The following is a 21,390-nucleotide window of genomic DNA, read 5'->3' as shown; positions in this document are numbered from 1 at the left end:
CTGGAGAGTGGCAATTTGTTAAGTGTTGGTTGGACATGCTAGGAAGAATTTCATGGTCCTCTGTACACACTACTACTGCAACAATAACTATGCAAGTCTTACCTTTTCCTTGTCTTTGGCAGTTGAATCACATTGACCATTTTCTGGCTTTTGAATCGGATTCCACTCACCTCCCTGATCAAAGGTGATCACTGTCTGTACAGAGCCATCTGAAATAATATGTACAAAATAGCAGATGAAATAATATTTTAAACATTTAATTACAATTGCATTTACCCATGTTGTATGATGATGTAATGGTTAGCACTGCTGTTTCACAGCTCCACAGACCTGAGTTTGATTGTTTCTCCAGTTGCTCCTACATCCTAAAGACTAATCATGGTGCTGGTGAGTGGCAATATATTGCATGTTGCTTAGACCATGCATGAAAGAAGTTCACTGTAATATGTACATGTGACAATTATTTTATATACACCTGTAAAAACATGCAGGTAGGGTTAGCCGGCAACATTAACTTGCTCCAGTGTACTGTCCCAGGACCAAGGCAAGTTCCACATGTCTTTACATTCTGCTTATGTTACTACATAATACTCCGTTCAGTTAGCAATAATATTGGATCCCCTCTAAACATCCTCTTGGCCTTGCCACTGCTTTAATACTGTTGACTATAACACACTACAGCATAAAAAAAACACTATGGTAGACTTACTGGTATGTGCTACCATCTCTGTGGAGACATTACGTTTGCTGTGCTTACAGCTGAATGAAACTATTTACAGCCTCTCTTGTAAGCATCTCAAGGTTCACTTTTTGATTCACATATCAAAATGTTCATGCTGCCACAGAAATACCCGATTACCAGCACAGTATCATGTACCATACCTACATAAGTTTGCAAATCAGTCAAGTTCTGCTTTTTCAATAAAGCACAATTTCAGGTAAAAGCGTAACAGTTCTGCACAAACTTGAATGGGTCCGAGTTGTGGGGACTGAACCCTGCAGTAATGAAATGTAATTCGGATGGAAATATATAGGGTTTCAACTCCTGCCCTTTTTTCACCATTTGTAACACTTTTTTGCTGCACTTTGCAACACTGCAAACCTGTGTGTGCACAGGGTGCAGACCATTTTTTTTCTAATCAAATACCATGTTTATAATTGCACAGACGTTTGTGGTGTAAGCTGAGCAGACCATCAGTTGTTTGCAAAAAGTACACTTCTGCCATTATTTATTAAACAAGTAATAGAAGAGTTTGCTGCACTGCAGCTAATGTGAATAGTAGTTGTAGATATAGTAAAGTATACCAGAAAATGTTACAATGCACACTAAATAATTTAGTGACTGAGAATTGCTAAAAATGTTCAAATTAAAATAAAATGACAAGCATATGTAAAATCTGGATCAATTTTTAACTGACTGCTACCGAATTTAAACAGTAATGTTTACTTTGCTCTGCTATGCGATATCTAAAAAGAAACACAAGTTGTTACAGAATGCTACCTTACAATTTCATAATACTTTTACAACTGGTCACTTCAGTTTTGGAAACTATTTTACAATGATAACTATTTCAATGGGGTAATGATTTTAAATTTACTGCATTTTTAATCAATCCTTTCACTGAACATGTACCACTTTAAGGCATTTTCCACTTACAGGATAATTTAACGATTTAACAATGCTTGTATGCCTTTCTTAATTGCAGAATAAAGTTATCACGCCAGTCCTCCTCACTGAGAAAAACAGTTATTAACTGTGTTTTAATTTGTCACTTAACGTGCTAGTGTACACAACAGTAATAAGTAGAATGTAACTACAGTTGTAAAGGTGGTTTGTGATGGCTTTTACTGTAGAAAGATGAACACATTTTGTAAACACATTTAATCCAGTTTTGTAGCTCACAGGGAGTCTGAGCATATCCCGGCAGCATTAGGCAAAACTCAAGCCTGGATATGGTACCACTACTTTTAAATGCATGTATGCATTACAGTACACCACCTCCAACATAAGCTCATTCTGTGTCATCATTTCCACTAGTCATTAGGAGGAAAACTGAAGTGCCCAAAACAGACCCATGAAAATTCTACACCACTGCACTGCTATTCAACCACTATAGTAAGATACTTTATAAAATAATTTTGTTTCAGGTAATGAATGCAGAAAGTCTTAATAAAGTAAAAATATACTTAACACTACCAATAACATTAGATACAAAATTTCCATAGAGGCAGGCTGGCTAAAGTACCAACAAAGGTTTTACTGTAGGTGGGAATCAACTTGCCTGGCATTCTAAGAAAGATCTATATTTTATGGTTATTTCTGTTCACTTGTGGAACCATGCCAAGGACAATGAAAAAAATCTGAGCCAGAAAAATTTATGACAGTGGGCAGCAACAGCAGAACGAAGAGGTTTTGTGCAACTGGGAATTCAATGTAGGTGGGAATCACAATGCGAGATGGAGCACTGTCGCATACACCTGGTAACAAGTGAAGAGCTGTTGATCATACTGTATTAGACATAATTAACAGCATTTAGCGCTGAGTGAATACCCATTTTTATAGAAAGCAAACTTAGCCATAAAATACTCCTCTAAAGAGTAGAAATAAGGCAGAACTGACTTTTCTAGTATTTGTGCACTTGCTCCTCAAGATGTGCTGGTCACTTTTGTGACTAAACTGAAACTGTACCCTATCTTGTAAAAGACAAATCAATGAATAGTCTTTCTTGTACAACAAGAAAATGTTGTGCTGTAAGTATGCAGCATTGGTCCTGGAGTACTGCATACATTCTTTCAAACTACATAACGAGTTGCAAATAAAAAGGTAGCCAACCTGCTACCATTCGCACATCTGAATTTCTGCCACATAGAAACAATTCAAATGAATTTTTCATAAATAAAAAAAAGCAGAACTTTTATTGACAGGAACAGAATTTAAAGCTCATTTTCTCTTGAAAGTAAACAGGAAACGTGCTGATAGGAATTTGATATGATAGAGCATAAGCTGTAAATCAAATTAATGCAGATAGTTTATTAACTGCAAGAAACAGATTTTTAAACATGAAAAACATTGAACTGAAAATATATATCCACTGTAGCACTATAGGACCATAGGTTTTTTTCTTAAAAAAAGGACATAAAATGTTGATAAATAAAAATTGGAACTAGGGTAAGCCCAGCCCAGCCTAAATATTGTTTCTACTGAAATTGGTACACATTCTATTCACTTATAATTATGGGGTCTTAAAAAATAAGAATTGGAAGGCTAATGTGAATCTTACTGGGTAAAGATGTAGCAGGCTACATTTCAAAGTAAAGTAAGTGAGAACCCTTTCACTGAATTACATAAAGTTTTAATGTTCAGAATAAGAAATCATGAGACCTGGAGAAAACTAACTACCACTCTTGCTGCACATATTCTTTATAATTAATCCTCATTGACAAAACAAAAAACATTGAGACCTTATAAGTGGCTATTGAAAAATTAGATTTAGATCTAAACGTATTTAGTAATTATTGACCAATTTCAGATATACCTTTTTCTAAAGTACTAGAGAAGAAAAAAATAACATAATAGCTTCACAACTTCATCCTTGCCTTAATCACTACAACTTACTTTAAAACACTCAAGTCTTTTTTTGGCCTCAGGCATGGCATGGAAGGCTTAAAAATGCTTTTAACAAAATGAGTTAACATCCTCTGTGGCACAAAACATTGTAATTTTGCTACCACATTTAAAAGCTTTTGACACTATCATCCACGCAATTCTATTAGTCTTTTGCTGTTGTTCCCTTAGTTCTTTAATGCTATATCATTACAGTCTGAACTCAGATGTGATGTTCCTCAGAGCTTACTGTAGGGACTGTTACTGTTTTCTCTATATATAAAAAGATAAAAAATTTAAAAATGTAATTTTCACATTCACTCACATGAAAAGGAGAATCACCTATACCTATCAACCAAACATAACATTACTAAACCTTCATCTTTAATAAACTACAAACTATCAGCTTAATCTGCAAGGCCTTAATATTATTAATTACATGCAATGTATGTGTTATTGAAATGTATTTATCCTTTAATTCTCCTATTACCAGACTATTCAAGAAAGCATTTCCATATTTTGCAGAATCCAAATCACATTTTAATCTCTAGTACAATTATTACTGCACTGCTTTATTCACAGGCTCTTATAAATTGCCCATTGCATCTGATATTTTTTTTGAACAATTTACAGCAGTTGAGAACAAACATACAACAGAAACAATTTATTTTTTAAATACTTAAAATATTTTATTACTCTATAGTGTTTTTAGAAGATGTGCTAGATGCACAGTTTTTAGCTTTATTCTCTACTTATGAACATCAATTTTTCTAAGAAAACAAATGAAAAGATGTATTTCCAGCATGACTTGTTAATTTTGACAGTTCTTGTTAACTGCAATTTTTGCTGTTACTACAATATTCAAACAAACAGACTGACTTTCTTTATATAAGCAATAAGAATCTAAGTGTATACAATATGGATAAAGGGAGCACATTTTAAAATAAATAAATAAATAAGTAATACAGCGAATTTAATCCGTAATTTAATAGGGCACCCCAAAGGCAAGAACAAAGACTACTTCACGTTTATGGGCAAGACAGCATCTCTGATTTCCTTTTTCCAATCTCCTTTTCTTTTTTCAGTAGATGAATTTTATTTCCTTTTCTTTTTCTCTAATAATTAATTATTAAAAAAGTGGAATTTACTTCATCTGATCATTAACTATCTAGTTAAAAACATGTGCACTGTGTAGCTTTTTCAGAACTGTAAAACATTGAGTTACATTAAATCAACTTTTTTTTATAATTAAAACAGGACAGGTAGGAAAGGTGCGAGTGAAACCACTTAGTTAGGAATTTAACCAGGATACTTCTATGCAAAAATCTTTAAGATTTATCTATAAGAAATTTAATACGATTACCTAAAATTAGGAACTGGAGGAGAACAACTGTGTAAAACAGAAGCACTTTTCACTGACAGAAATGAAGACACCCAATTAAGAAATTATTTGAAAGGAAAAACAACCATAAATGTGTTGCCACAGAGGTGAACCTCAAGGTAATTTCTTAGGAGATCTAAAGGTTGCATATTACTTGTGCACATTCTCATAACCATTATATACTAACTCACCCTCAGCCAGAACACTTGTCATGTAAACGCCACGAAGTGATGTCACATTGGTGAAATCCGTGTCTCCACCCGTTGTAGTATACAGGTGCCTTTCCAAAGACTTGGAATATATAATTCCACGGTCATCAGAAACAAATATTGTTCCAAAACCTGTATCTATTTGAAAATAGACAAGAAACACATAAAATGAGAAAACAATATTTATTTTTGTGCCTTTTCTCAACATACAATATTATGAAACATCAAACCTTCTTTAATAAACACTTGACTATTGCTTAAAGTCATCCTTAAATTTTAAAACGTCTTCTATTTGTTTAGTAATAATAATAAAAAAAGTTAACTCTTTAACCCATTTGTGCATAACTGGAATACCAGGAGATATCACAGGAAGATTTTGTCATATTCTATAAATGTTAAAGCACTTGAATCAATATATAGGGAATGAGAAATAAGTATATTAGAAGCAGTGTTTAGATCAGATATAAACATGTTACACCCAATGTGCTTTTGGATTAAACTCGAGCTTATTCATTATGTTCTCAACCACATCAATTATGCTTAAATAAATCAAACGTAAGATACAATGTTCGTTTACTATTACATCTCAACCAACTGGCTACCCCTATATGTGAATTCCATAATAACAAGGATTTAAAACAACATTGTCTAGGTCACCCAAAATACAATTTTTCAAAGTGAATTCTTGCCTTAACAAATGCACATGGATAAGAGTAGTCCACATTTTTTTCAGCCCAGTTAACTACTTTTTCTTCACTATTTACAAGAACCTCCAAGTTTTTACAATGTAATGCAATTCAAGGATCTGTAGCATGAAGCAAAACAGGTATTGCATTTCGGCTGCCATTCTAAACATCAAATCACTTAATAGTGTAACTTAATAGTGTAAGATAGGAGAAGCCAAATTGATTAATAAGTAAAAGATGTATTTCATGTTAAAATAAATTTCAACTACACTTTCTCTTCTTGTGCACTGTCACATATTCCATTGTGTTAAAGAGGCAGCAGCTGTAGTTTAATGTGGCTATGGTTTTAAACAGCCAACACAGGCAGCTCCATGGATGTTACTTCAGGTGGTTAAATATAAAATTACCACTCTCTGCTTACACAAAGTTTGCATTTTTGATCTAAAGGCACTAAAGAAGAAATGTACAACTGCAAACATTAAATACTGCCATGCTGTATTTACCAATTCATTTTGTGAACATTTTCAGCTATACTGTATGTCACTTTAACCAGAATAAGATTCATAGCTAGCACACCTTTAATGAAGTTTAGTGTGCTCTCAAAGACAAGCAGATTAAGTGGGTTGACTGTTCAAATGTGTCTACGTGCCTGCAATGAACAAGTACCCTGTCAAGCTCTTGATCCTGTCTTATACCAAATGTTGCCAAGATGGGCTCCAGCTGCCATATAAAAAAAAAAAAAAAAAAAAAGATTTTAAATGCACATGGTGCCAAAGCGATTACATATTACAATATTTTAGCAAAATATGTTTTCTTGACATGCTGACAGTTGTTAAATGAGATCTGGTGTATAAGATATATTATAAACTCTGCTTCATTTGTTAAAAAACAAAAATTATGATACGTACTTCTAGTACTAAACTACTGTAATTTAAAAGAGTCCAAGGCAAGACAAGATTACTGGCATTGCTGTAAACTGTAAATTGAGTATGTATAGCTTTGTACGTTGTAAATTAGTGAAGGTGTTTGGTTATATGATTTTCACTCTGTTTAAAGAGCTCTATTATTCTGATACCGAGTTACATTACTAAACAACAGACGGCCATGTTTAAAATAATGAAAAACGGAATAGCTCAATTTCAATCTGTAGATTCCACTCACCCATGGACATATGTCAACATAAAGAAGTTACTAGAAGTTTCAAATTTTGGGTTAGCTATTTCTTTAAGGGTTTCTTTAAAATATACTCATGTTATACTCTGACTCAACCTCTCAACAGCTGTTTAAGAAAATGGGGAACAATGGTAAAGGTACAAATTATTTATTTAAATAAATCCTTTCGGTTTATTGCCTGATAAGATGTAATGCCATGCACATGATTCTTGAGAAGACAGAATAGGTTTAAAGCATTCCAAAAGTAATTCAACCAAACAAGTAGTCTTGATGAAAATGGCAGTCATCTACTTGCTATAAAAGCTTCCTCATGATCTACTGATTGTCTTCCAAATTAAAAACCATTCTGGTGCATCATTTTCTGTGAAACTGGCATAACCTTTAACCAGCTCCAGTAAGTTTAGAAATTGTAAATAAAACAGCATAAAATACAAAAAAATGTTAATTTCTGCACTTAAAAAAATATTCTGAACAAAGTTGCCACATCTGTAAAGTAAAGGATAGCATGTTAAGGAATACCCAGAAAGAAAGGTGCCACAATTTTTTTTTTTTTTTTTTTGGAACTTGTATTTACTTTGCTATGCACACTCACATGTTCTGAAGACCATGGAAGTAATACCAAGGTAACTTGTTGTTTTTGCAGAAAAAAAATAAAGGCTTGAACTGCTATAAGAATTGAGGGATACAATGGCTATCAGAGGATAACTAGTACCAAAAAATAAAGTTTATATTCAAGGCGTGAAGACCACAGTTCCAGTCATGAATATCTGTAGTTGTTTTGCAAAAACAGTACAGGACTTTTGATTTGGTTATTACAAATCCTATTTATAAAAAGGCGCCAAGTGTGTCCTAAATGAAATATGTTAAAGAATTATTTTACGGTATTCTCTAGCCAGAGCTAAACTAACTAAAATTAAATATCTTCAAAAAACACAGCTTCAAACAATTAACATTAAGCTCTGTGACTTGTAAATGAGTTAAAGTGATAACTTATAACTTTTACAATAGAACAAATGAAACAATATGGTAATCACATATTGTGATTAAAATATTTAATGCAACACTCACCCCCTTGTTCATCCACATGCATGAAGACCATGTCATCATTCGCTGCCAGGATTGAATAGAATTGTTCATGCCCAACAGGGGGAAGTTGAGCCATATTCCATGTCTCTCCTTGGTTCACAGATACATGGATCCTTCTCATGGTGCCCTGTTTTGGTTTTTTTTTGTTTTTTTTTTAAAAAAAAGGCAATTCTTTCATTAAATTCTGTGCTGTTATCCATGAGTATGACTTGGACTCAGAATTCTAAATTCTTTTATTTCAGATACACTTGAGGCAGATTTAGGGTGGTATATAATGACCTGCTCTATATTGTTAAGCCTGAAAAACTCTTGGGAAAGTATTATGCTGCCAACCAGCAAATGAAATAAAATTATGTTGCAAAAAATCTTGAATATTCCTATTCATTCTACCACTTCATGGCAAGTCATCAATATCCATGAGTGGGGCAGACCCTCCAACCAAAAACACAAATGCTATAAAGCCAGTTTCAAAACAAACTGAATAATTGTATGAATCGAGCGATAGTGATGATAATGTGAATTGGTCACCAGACATTGACATGGATAGTGATACTGCAATGTTTTTGGCTTGGTTACAGGGCTCATTTTTATTAACCTTTTTATCAGCTTCTACTAGTAAGGTTCACAGTTGTAAAAGTGTGAAAAGACAGACCAGTAGGCCAACATGCTTCCACAGTGATATAACAGATAAACCTCTTGTAAATAAAAGTATTTTATATTTGCTCACTCAGGACCCTAAGCACACAAGTCGTTCTACCAAGGAATGGTTAAAGAAGAGTAAAGTTAATGTTTTGGAATGGCCAAGTCAAAGTCCTGACCTTAATCCAATCGAAATGTTGTGGAAGGATCTGAAGCGAGTAGTTAATGTGAGAAAATCCACCAACATCCCAGAGTTGAAGCTGTTCTGTACGGAGGAATGGGCTAAAATTCCTCCAAGCCGGTGTGCAGGACTGCTCAACAGTTACCGGAAACATTTAGTTGCAGTTATTGCTGCAAAGGGGAGGGTCACACCAGATACTGAAAGCAAAGGTTCACATACTTTTGCCACTCACAAATATGTAATATTCGATCATTTTCCTCAAAAAATAATCAAGTATAATATTTTTGTCTCATTTGTTTAACTGGTTTCTCTTTATCTACTTATAGGACTTGAGTGAAAATCTGATGATGTTTTAGGTCATATTTATGCAGAAATATAGAAAATTCTAAAGGGTTCACAAACTTTCAAGCACAACTGTATTTCAGTACAAAATAATTTATTCAAATTCTTAGCATTACTGTTTTCTGGTGTTGCTTTACACTATAAATACATTAAATATTAAAACAAAGGATTGCAATGCGTGCTTACCACTCCAGTCATTACAGATGCAAAAACAAAACGTCCTCCAAGGCCAAAAGAGTAGATCTTATCTCCAACTGTCTTGAAAGATTCCCCAAAGTCGGAGGTTTTTTTTAAAATCAACATGCCTCGGTCAACTGGGAAGATTCAAAAACAGTTTATAAATAACAGCTTGATTGAAACTTGATGGTGACATTAAATTACAGTAACATGTATCATTTTTTTCTGTTTAAATCAAGTGACTATTAACACTAATCCACCTTCACCACTCTTTGTTTTGACATGTAAAGACAAGAGACAGCCATATGTATTTGAAGTATGGATTATAACTTCGTTACACTGAAAAATAAAACAATTTCTGTGCCATATCTCGCATTCATTTTGGTGAATATTTCTTTATGCTTTACTGTTAATTATACCAAATGAAACACAGAATGAACGCAAGTTCCCTCAATACTCCATATACAAAGCACTCTTATTTTTCTACTGAATGACCAAGCTACAGTAAGAATACACTTGAACCAGCATCTCAAATACTATCTACATGATAACTGGACAAAGGGTGTGGAAGTTACAAAGTGATACTCTAAATATGTTAGTTAAGGCAATTTATGCCCCTACTCCAGTATTAAGAAAAATAATTTTATCAGAAGTAGAAGATGATATTTCTAGAGAGAACTAAACGACAAGGCTTATGGCAAAATACAAAAGAAAGGTTTTTAAATTGATAACTGTATGCCATTTAATAGGATTTTTTCTTTATAATATATACAGGACATACAGTCATTCTTTGATATAAATCATTAATATCATCAAAAATGAAAAAACTGAAGGCTAAAATTTTTCAATAAAATTAAAGTAGCTTTAGAATGTTGACTGAGCATTTTTTCATATTATGCGCTATTTAGGCAATGTCATTTGTTGAAAGTTTTGGAAATTTAGAATTCTACCACTTTTCATTCAGTACATGGGTTTCTCCCAATGCACACTTTACTTAAGAAGTAATTAAATTGGCCATCTTAAGTATGCCTTAACGTTTGTTGATTAGCTGATGGTTAATCTCAAAGAGCCAAATATGTGGATGGCTATCAATCTCGACAGATTCTTGATTTAGTTTTAATCCTGATTTAAAAAAAAAAAATAATAATAATAATAAATAAATAATAATAATAAAAAAAAAAAAACTCACACTGTCACCTACTACACTTGGGTCCCAATCCAAGTGGTTTGGCATGTGGTGGGTGTGGCAACGTGCTATCAGTGCATGTTCCCAACCTTGGCTAATTTAGTATACATTTTTATGCTATCTTGCTTTAAAATACACACTTTAACAGAAATGTTTTAAATGAAAAAAGACTATCCAGAGTTGTATTCTATTTGGCTCCTGAAAGGTTGGATAATGGATGGATGGATGGATATTACCAAGATAAACTCTGGCTCATTGCAACCCTGAACTGAATTAGATGGTTTCAAAATGGATCTGTGTTATAAAAAAACACACTAATAAATAGGATTGCAGTTGCCACAGACTTGCTATTATCCATTGATTCAGCTTTTACTAAGTGGGGAGATTGAAATGTGGCCATCAAAAAATATTTGTTTTAATATATGTAATTTTAACATGTATTATCATAAATTAAAGTTATAGAAGACCTATAACATCACTGATCTTGGCAAAACTTATTTGCACAATTCTTATTAACCTAATGTTTGAATGTTTTATGTGATTTAGTTACTTTAATGCAAGAAACGACAATAGATTTCTGGTCTAGTAACAAGTAGCGTTTACATGAATATTTTTCTAAAATACGATGCAAAACAATATTCTATCAATAAGTTGCTGATGCAAAAAATAAAGGGCATTTCCTTATAATAGAACACAAGATTGTCAGTCTTACTGCATTACAGTTAATAAAAATGGAAAGGAAACCTACATGAAAATCAAAGAACAGTCAAAAGTCAAATACCTTTGAGTGTGCATACAGTAAGAATACGGTAACAGTTAAAGAGAATTAAGTACTCTATTTGGAGATAACACAAAGTCTATAAAAAGCAATGGGTTAATTCAGTTAGAAATGTTATTTATTTTTTTTTTTACTGTTTAAAATTTTATGAGACTATTAAAGGTACTTACTGCATGAGCCATTAGGATTAGTAGTGAAGAAGATTGTATGGTCCAAATCCCTAAAGAGGAAAAACAGAGTTTTTACAATATTTTTACCATCCTTTCATGGGTTATATATTGTGAATAAGTTGTAATGGTCTAGTCTTACCATTTTGCAAGGCAGACTACATCATGAATCTTCTTCCATGTTTCCCCAAAATTCAATGAAATCCAAAGATCATACTAGTTTAAAAAATACACAGTAACAGTTTAATCATACTGAAAATAAATTTACAATGGCACAAAGCAATCTAGCTATTATAATCCTTGCTCAGCCCTATGACATTTCAATGCCAAAAATGTGAATAAATCTATAGAATGAAAACCGAAGGATCATTACATTAAACTGGGACCATTATTCTTTACCTAAAATTTCATGAGTATTTAAAGTGAAATTGTACTCCATATAAGACTCTACCATAGGTGGACTTTCCCTCGAGAATATGGATAGAAAACAAAAATACACCAGTGGCCATATTATTATGTACATGAATCCAAATAGCCTGCTCCTGAAAAAAGCCAATCATATGGCTGTAACTCAATATATACAGTTTGATGAAGCTGACGTCACAATGTGTAAGTTCAACTTGTAGAGTAAGTATGTCAGATTTGCATGTCTGAAATTACTGATCTCGTCACTAAATCATGCCTATTTACCAAACTGAAATTTGTTGGGCTGGGCATGCCACATTCACTGACTGCATGCAGACTTTTTTGTGGTGAACGATACCATGCTGCCTTACAGAGCTTGTGCTATATGTAGGGTTAACAGGTATGGGGAGCTATTCTATTTGTGAGGTTCAAAGCCGCTGTTTTATATATTCCTTATTGCTGTATTATATGCATTGTACTTCCAGCAGAGCATTCATTGGTTGTCAGCTCTCACGCACAGATGTCTGCTCCTACAACTAAAGACAAAAATAAAACAGATGTATTCTTGTTGGAGTAAGTAATGGACTAGTTAAAGTTTATTATTATTAGGCATGTCTCTTTGTGCAACAAACTTCATAAAGAGTGTGCCACCAACCACCTCCAACTGAATAAGATTACGTAAATGAAGGCTACAACTAAAAATCACTGAAAAAGTCAGGTAAAGTGACAAGTCCTACACAGCCACTGTCAACAAGTTCAGATGTTGTTTGAGCAAAATACAAGATGCATGATACAAACACAAAAGCTGTCCTCATAGGATTTTCTTGCATTACAGTCTTTGGAGTTTATAGAAAATGGACAGACAAACATCCAGTGACAGTAAGGTCTATGGGTGAAAATACATTGGTAATGAGAAAGGTCAGAGTTAGAAGAAAGATCAGAAATACTTAATAAAAACTCTCCTGTAACATATTGGATAATGAAATGGATGGGCTATGACAATGCCAGGTTCCACACCCGTCAGGTAATAACAAAGATGTGGCAACAGTGGGCACATGATCACCATAACTGTACAACTGAGGATGCAAATAATTTTATCTGAACTGACAAATTTTAGTTTCTGCTGCAAAACACAAAGACGGACAGTAGGATCTGGAGACTCGTCAGAATTATCTGCTTTCCAAAAAAAAAAAAGTTTGAATTGCAATCATGAGCAATACAGTACAAAGTAAAGGTAGTTTTATATAATTAAGTACACAAAAATAATCTTACTTTTATGCTTAAAACTAACAAATGACTCGCATTTCTTGGATTGTAGGTAACTTGTGTCAAAGGATGGAATGGGAGATCAGTCTGGGTGAAATTGTACCCAAAATTCAGTGATCGAAATATCCTCCCACCTGGGCTTCCACCCGATACTTCTCCTGTAAGAATCACCTGAGGGGAAAAAAAGCATTATCCATTAGTCTTACTCAGGGGTCCTCAATCATGATCCTGGAGGGCCGCAGTGGCTGCAGGTTTTTGCTCCAACCCAGTTGCTTAAGAAGCGCTTATTGCTCAAGTAACACTTCTGCTTCACTTTAGTTGTCTCGCTCGTTAAGATTTTGAATCCTTAAGTGCTTATTTTAGTTTTAAACAGCTGTATTCTTGGTTTTTAATTGCTCCTAATTAGCAATAAGATGCAAATGACAAAAGAAACCAGCATTTCTCCATTTAGCTTGTTTCCACTGACACCTGTGTGTATTTATCATGCACTATTGAGTTTAATTAAATACTTGGAAGGAAAGTGAAGAGAAAAAAGTGAAGGACTGAGAATTACTTATCCATTTTAGCCTTCAAATCATTTGGATGATATCCTTAGAAAGGGGAAGAAAATCTAGGATATGAGAATTACCTGACATAGCAGAGTTAAAGAACTAACAAGCCATGAAATTAAATTATTGGCAAGAATTGCTTTCCAATTAAACAACCAGGTTTGAACAAAAACCTGCAGCCACTGCGGCACTCCAGGACTGCGATTGAGGTCCCCTGGTCTTACTGATAAAAAGCGAAAGAAAGAAAGAAAGAAAGAAAGAAAGAAAGAAAGAAAGAAAGAAAGAAAGAAAGAAAGAAAGAAAGAAAGAAAGAAAGAAAGAAAGAAAGAAAGAAAGAAAGAAAGAAAGAAAGAAAGAAAGAAAGAAAGAAAGAAAGAAAGAAAGAAAGAAAGAAAGAAAGATAGATAGATAGATAGATAGATAGATAGATAGATAGATAGATAGATAGATAGATAGATAGATAGATAGATAGATACTTTATTAATCCCGATGGGAAATTCACATTCTTCAGCAGCAGCATACTGATACAATAAATAATATTAAATTAAAGAATGATAATAATACAGGTGAAAAAAACAGACAATAACTATGTATAATGTTAAATATTAACGTTTACCCCCCCTGGTGGAATTAAAGAGTCGCATAGTTTGGGGGAGGAACGATCTCCTCAATCTGTCTGTGGAGCAGGACAGTGACGGCAGCATTAAGAGGAAAGACGCCTCACGCCTGGACAAACTGGTGAGGAAGGCAGGCTCTATTGTTGGCATGGAGCTGGACAGTTTAACATCTGTGGCAGAGCGAAGGGCGCTCAGCAGGCTCCTATCAATTATGGAGAATCCACTGCATCCACTAAATAATGTCATCACTGTAAAGCAATCATTTGAAAGACACATGCGACACTGAACATAAATCAAGTGGAGTCATAAAATATGAATTTGTTACCATTGCTGCACAGATCACTAGAATAAAAGAAAAACCATAAATAAGCTTGTATATTTTTCAATCTAGTACTTATGGAACTGACTCTTGGTAGTGACAGAAAATGAAATTGCAAAAAAATAAGAAGCCAAAAGGATTCCTGTGCTACGATAATCTCACTAATATTGTACACAATGACCCTTTTAAGTTGGAACACTGCTTTTACAAATAAGAGAAGCCAGTTAAAGTGGTTTTGTATAAGATGCTGTTCAGGACATAAATCACTCTTATCGGTACATATACCCCATACATTTATTGAAATGCTGAAATCGTACCACTGAAAAATGCATATGAAGCACATACATACTATAGTGAAACATAAGCTTTTTAATGAAAAGGTTACACCGTCTATTTAAGCACAGTCTATATGAAATACATATGTCTCGAAATGAAAGACATGCATTCCACAATTAAACACTGTGACTGCTTGCTGAACCATGTATTTATTCATATTGAATGTCAGCAGAGTATAATTAAATAAACACAATTGTAGAGAAATGTATTGCTTAGTTCCTGCCTTGCGACCGATACTGCTGGCTGGAACGAGTTACAACACCCCCAATGTCATGACCATGAATTGGGTTAATCTGAAAAATTATGCTGTTGACCGTCTACTTTTCTTCTCCAGTAGCCATTTATGCACTAGGAGTCCCACTGGCAGGATACAACCATATTTCAAAGTAATTTGTGTATGTTGTAGGGGTGTAAAAAAAATATCAACACACTTGAGTATTGCAATATTATGTTTTTTTGATATTGCATCGATTCTCAAAAACACTGAATGTAAACTAGTAATTAAAAATCGATACCAAGATTCAAGGCACACAGTGGTTCATTTTGCATTGCGTTTAAACCCCCAAATTTGGTCTCGTCCGTTATAGGTGATAGACGTCTGAAGCAGAGCTCCGCTAGCAGCGGCTTTATTTTCCCATGTATTTCATATTATTTAGAGGTATCCTGTATTTAACCCAACCAAGGAACTTCCACTACAATATACAAGCATGAGCAACAAGAAGAAAAGTCAGAAAGAACCGGAAAAGAAACTTAAAGCTGCATCAAAATCTGGACAGACATCCGGCCCGAGTATGAGGTATGGCCTCTTGGAGACTGACCTGGAACAGGCAGGCGAATGCGCAGATTTCCTAGGACCCTGCTCCATTGCATCGTCTCCAGTCGAGAGTGAAAATGGGAGCGAAGGTGCAAGTGATACAGGTCGCGATGGATCGCCGATTTCTGAGGATCATTTGAGACTAGAAAAGGCTCTGCAGGACGTGCTCTCATCTACCCATCGCGAGCCCGCAGCACCTGCTGTAACAGGAGCTGCAATTCCACCCACAGAGCATGAAAGCTGAAGCGAACTGTCCGAATTGAAAGAGATGATCGCTACACTGGCCACTGCCATGGCTATGGCCATAAATGAGCTTAAGAAGGACAACAAGAATGAGCTTAAGAAGTCTAACATTGAGTTTAAGAGCAAGCTTAATAAGGGTAACAAAGACCGGGAAACGCGTCTATTTAAACGTTTAGACGTGACCTTTAAAAGCATGATGGAGAAATTAAAGGAACACATCGAAGAAAATAGATCCAAACTGAAAAAACTTGCCGACCAGATAAATGACGTTACAGATCAGCTGGACGACGTTAAGCAGGCACTCACGGCTCGAGTTGAAACAGCGGAACAATTGGCATCTACCGCCGATGGAAAAGCTAAAGCTGCCGATTACGCATGCAAAAAACTCGGAGACAGACTTGCGGCCCTGGAAGATGGGTGCAGAAGAAATAATATAAGAATTGAGGGCATACCTGAGAAATGAGAAAGCTCAAACCCAGTGAAATTTGCAGTAGAATTACTCTCTAAAATAATTGGAGATGATTTTAAATTCGACACTGAGATAGCAGCAGCCTATCACATATACAGATCAAGCACCTTTAAACCTAGGTCTTTTATTGTCCGCTTCGAGCGACTACGATGTAAGCTTGATGTGATGACTTCTCAGACACAAGCAAGAAATTATATTTGAAAATAATCTTTTTCGCATTTTCCCCGACTTCTCACCATTAACAGCTGCAAAACGCGCAGCCTACTTTAACATTAAAAAGTTGGTACAGAAAGCCGATATCAAAAACAGCCTCTTGTATCCCGCCAAACTGAAAGAAGAAGTTCAAGACCAATATTATGTATTTTCAAGCAATGAGGAAGCTGAAAAGGAACTAAAGAAGCTGTTTCCGACACTCTTTTGAAAGTTAATAAGGAGCCGTATTCTGTCATGGCATGGGAAGGACCTATCATTTGCTGTCGGATCCACTTTAAAAGAGACTGGTATTATAATTATACATCCTTTTCTTTACTTGGACACTATATGTTTATGTCTTAATTACAGTTATAGACGCGAGTGTGTAGAAGTGTGGAAGTAATTAAAGTAGGGGTTTTTTTTTTTTCTTTCTTTTTTTTTTTTTATTTTACTACCTTAAAGTAGACTGTTTAACATCATACCCTTGGTTTATTGCTATTTCTACTATTGCATTAGGATTTACTATGTTTATCCTAGACCACTTTTCAAAATCATTCCCAGGGTTCATTATTTTATTATCTTAATATCTTAAAATTGCTGAAGATTATTTTAAGCTTAAAGACTGTTAATGATTATATTTTTTGCAGATAGTATTTAGACTTCAGCTGCAATAGACATCTCTACTTTGTTTTAATTCTCAAAAGCCGCTGCAGGGTGGGGTTTGTTTTGTTTCGGACATGCTTTGTCTCTTTGTATGTCAGAGGACTGGGACATTGCTAAGTGGGATCAAGCCTCATGCGGGGAGGCAAAGTGGGGGGGTGGGGGGATAAAGGGGGGAGAGAAGGCTATATCTAACCCATTCTTCTAATCCTTATAACTATAAATATCAACGCAACAATAGGCTATATGGCAATAACTCATGGGGAATTTTGAAATTAAGATTAAAACTGCCTCACTACCAGTTAAGACTATAAAATGACATCAAAAACGCAGAATCAATGTCTCCATGATGGGATAGTTAACTTTGTGAGCTGGAATGTTAAAGGCCTGAATCACGAATTAAAGAGAAAGAAAGTATGCTCTCACCTAACAGGCTTAAACGCTAAAAGAGTATTTATACAGGAGACCCACTTACTAAGCAAGGATCAGTTCAGACTACAAAAAGACTGGACTGGCCAAATGTTCCATTATAGCTTTATAAAGAAAACTAGAGGTGTGAGAATTCTCATACACAGCACAGTCCCATTTGTAGCATCAGATGTAGTATTGGATCTTGAAGGGAGATATGTGATGGTCATGGGCAACTTATTTAACAGTAAAATGATTTTGATAAATGTTTATGCACCCAATGTCGATGATAAGGAATTCATGCAAAATCTATTTGCATCCATTCCCAATGTGAACTCTCATAAAATTATAATGGCTGGGGACTTTAATTGTGTTTTAAATCCACTCTTAGATAGGACTCCTGTGACAGGGGGGACGACATCTAACACTGCAAAGACAATTACACAGTTTTTAACTGACCACAACTTATCAGACCCCTGGAGGTTTCTTAACCCAAAATCAAGAACATATTCGTTCTACTCACCAGTGCTTCATAGCTACTCAAGAATTGATTATTTTTTTATAGATAATAATTTCCTGCCTACGATCAAATCGTGCAAATATGACACAATTGTTATCTCCGACCATGCCCCTCTAGTCTTGGAGCTAAAATCATTAAGCCCCTCACACTCACCTCGCAGATGGCGTCTTAACCCTCTTCTATTAGCAGACGAGAACTGCACAGAATTTATATCCAAACAAATCAGCTTCTTCCTAGAGACAAACACGCCCACAGAGGTTGTTTCTGCAGGAACACTCTGGGAAACTCTAAAGGCCTTCTTAAGAGGACAGATTATTTCATATTTTTCCCACAGAAATAAATTAGAAACCAAGAAAGTGTCAGAGCTAAGAAGCGAAATTACTAGAATAGATGAAGAACAAGCCAGGCGTCAAAGTGAAGCTCTTCACAGGAAAAGGCAGGCCCTGCATACAGAACTCAACATCTTGACAACTAAAGAAACTGAACAACTTATTTATAAGTCGAGACATCATTACTATGAACACAGAGAAAAAGCTAAGCTTTTAGCTCAACAAATTCACAAACAAGAAGTTCGCAATGCAATACCAGTAATCAACACGAATGGAGAAGAAATCATTGACCATAAAAATATAATGCACACATTTAGAGATTATTATAAATCCTTATATTCTACCGAGTTCAAAGAAGACAACACACAATCTAATGCATTTCTAGATACATTACAGACACCACAAATAGATGCTTTAAGTGCTAAGGAACTGGATAAACCTCTGACGCTATCAGAATTACTAGATGCTATAAAGTCACTTCAAGGCGGGGAAAGCAGCAGGCCCTGATGGTTACCCCGTAGAATTTTATAAGAAATTCTCCACTCAGCTAGCTCCGCTCTTATTGGCAACATTTACAGAAGCTAGAGACAACCAAATACTACCTCAAACTTTTTGTCAAGCATTAATCACCGTCTTTCCTAAACAAATTAAAGACTTGTTACAATGTGCATCATACAGACCAATTTCACTCCTGAATAATGATGTTAAGATACTCTCAAAAATTCTAGCTAGAAGGATGGAGAAAGTGCTGCCCTCGGTAATATCACAGGATCAAACTGGATTTATTAAAGGCCGACACTTATCTTCCAATCTCTGACGCCTGTTTAAGGTAATATATTCACCAGCAAAGTCAAACACCCCAGAGATATTACTAACATTAGATGCAGAAAAAGCATTTGATATGATTGAATGGAACTACCTTCTCACTGCATTGGAGAAATTTGGGTTTGGCCCGAATATTTGTGCATGGATCAAATTACTATATACCAATCCAGAATCTTCAGTTTGTATTAACAGCATTTGTTCAGACTACTTTAAGCTAGAACGTGGCACCAGACAAGGATGTCCCTTGTCACCACTGCTGTTTGCAATCGCCATTGAACCACCGGCGGTTCACTGTCGAAATCTTATCAGATAAAGGGGATTATCAGAGAAGGACTGGAACAGAAAATTTTCTCTATATGCAGATGATATGGTTTTATAAATATCAGACCCAGAAAACACTGTGCCTGCAGTTTTAACAGCACTCACAGAATTTCCAAAGATATCTGGTCTCAGAATTAATCTGAATAAAAGTATACTCTTTCCAGTGAATTCACAAGCGTATAATATTAGATTGGACACCCTACCTTTTACCATAGCAGATCAGTTTAAATACCTAGGGGTAAATATCACAAGTAAACAAAGCTCTTTATCAACAAAATTTTGCCGTCTGTATGGAAAAAATTAAGCAAGACTTGCATCGATGGTCAACCCTTCATCTCACTCTAGCCGGAAGAATTAAAGTTGTTAAGATGAATATCCTTCCTAAACTTCTCTTTTTATTTCAAAACATTCCAATATATATAAATAAATCGTTTTTTAAGCAATTAGACTCAACAATAACCTTATAACTCAAAACACCCACATATCCGAAGAGCGACCCTACATAGACCTCAGGCAGAAGGTGGCATGGCTTTACCTAATTTCCAGTTTTATTACTGGGCAGCAAACATACAAGCTATAAAAACAAATAAATGAACAAATAAATGAACATACACAAGCCTGGTCCGCAATAGAAGTAAAATCCTGTAGTACTTCTTTATACTCCCTGCTCTGCACTCCAATAAATGCAAGTTGTCTCAAATATACTAATAACCCAATTGTGCTTTACTCATTCAGAATATGGAACCAACTTAGAAAGCATTTTAAGATGGAGAATCTTTTATCTGTGGCACCTCTGCAAGAGAGCCACCTCTTTCAACCCTCACAAACATATTCAGTTTTTAAAATCTGGAAAAGATTTGGGATTAAAATGCTCAGAGATCTTTATATAGACAACATATTTGCATCCTCTGAACAATTACGTTCCAAATTCAACCTCCCAGCTACACATTTCTTTCACTATCTTCAAATTAGAAACTTTGTTAAACAGAAATTGCCGATTTTCCTCACCTCATACCCTCCACCATGCTGGAAAAAATACTGCTCATTTTCAAGGAATTAGACACCATTTCCGCATTATATAAAATCTTATTAGAGTCCCTACCTTTCAAAGATCCAAGAGGACATTGGGAAAAAGATCTCTTAGTCAATATATCAGAAAAGGAGTGGAAGGTAGCAATGCAGAGAATTAACTCGAGCTCCATATGCGCAAAGCATAGAATTATTCAACTCAAAATTATATATCAAGCTCATCTGTCTCGCTTAAAACTGTCCAAAATGTTTCCACGGCAAGATCCAACCTGCGAACGCTGTAACCAAGCTCCTGCCTCACTGGCTCACATGTTTTGGGCCTGCACCAAATTAACATCATTTTGGACCAAAGTGCCTTTCAGACAGCCTTGGGGTCACAATCCCTCTTAACCCATTAACTGCTGTGTTCATGTTTCTTCCAGACAGACTTGAAGTGGAGAAGGACAAACGGTGATTGCATTCACTACACTTTTGGCATGC

General features: G+C 35.1%; 1 protein-coding gene across 8 annotated transcripts in view; it reads right to left on the bottom strand.

Moving 5' to 3' along the window:
- The window catches only part of LOC114648207 (sortilin-like), a 174,146-nt gene that overhangs the window by 89,389 nt on the left and 63,367 nt on the right, over positions 1-21,390 (bottom strand). For 7 of the 8 annotated variants that reach the window (XM_051924996.1, XM_051924994.1, XM_051924995.1 and 4 more), the window contains exons 5-11: positions 13,287-13,451; positions 11,752-11,825; positions 11,613-11,662; positions 9,488-9,615; positions 8,122-8,266; positions 5,177-5,332; positions 103-209 (exon numbers count right to left, since the gene is read on the bottom strand). In XM_051924996.1, the coding sequence (XP_051780956.1) occupies positions 103-209; positions 5,177-5,332; positions 8,122-8,266; positions 9,488-9,615; positions 11,613-11,662; positions 11,752-11,825; positions 13,287-13,451 (825 nt within the window). The remainder of the gene's footprint in view (positions 1-102; positions 210-5,176; positions 5,333-8,121; positions 8,267-9,487; positions 9,616-11,612; positions 11,663-11,751; positions 11,826-13,286; positions 13,452-21,390) is intronic. The other variant, XM_051924997.1, reaches the window with a different exon arrangement.

Source organism: Erpetoichthys calabaricus, chromosome 3 (genome assembly GCF_900747795.2).
Source record: "Erpetoichthys calabaricus chromosome 3, fErpCal1.3, whole genome shotgun sequence".
Classification (NCBI taxonomy): domain Eukaryota; kingdom Metazoa; phylum Chordata; class Cladistia; order Polypteriformes; family Polypteridae; genus Erpetoichthys; species Erpetoichthys calabaricus.
The sequence above is the reverse complement of the archived record's forward strand: the minus strand, read 5'-3'. Positions and strand labels throughout refer to the sequence as shown.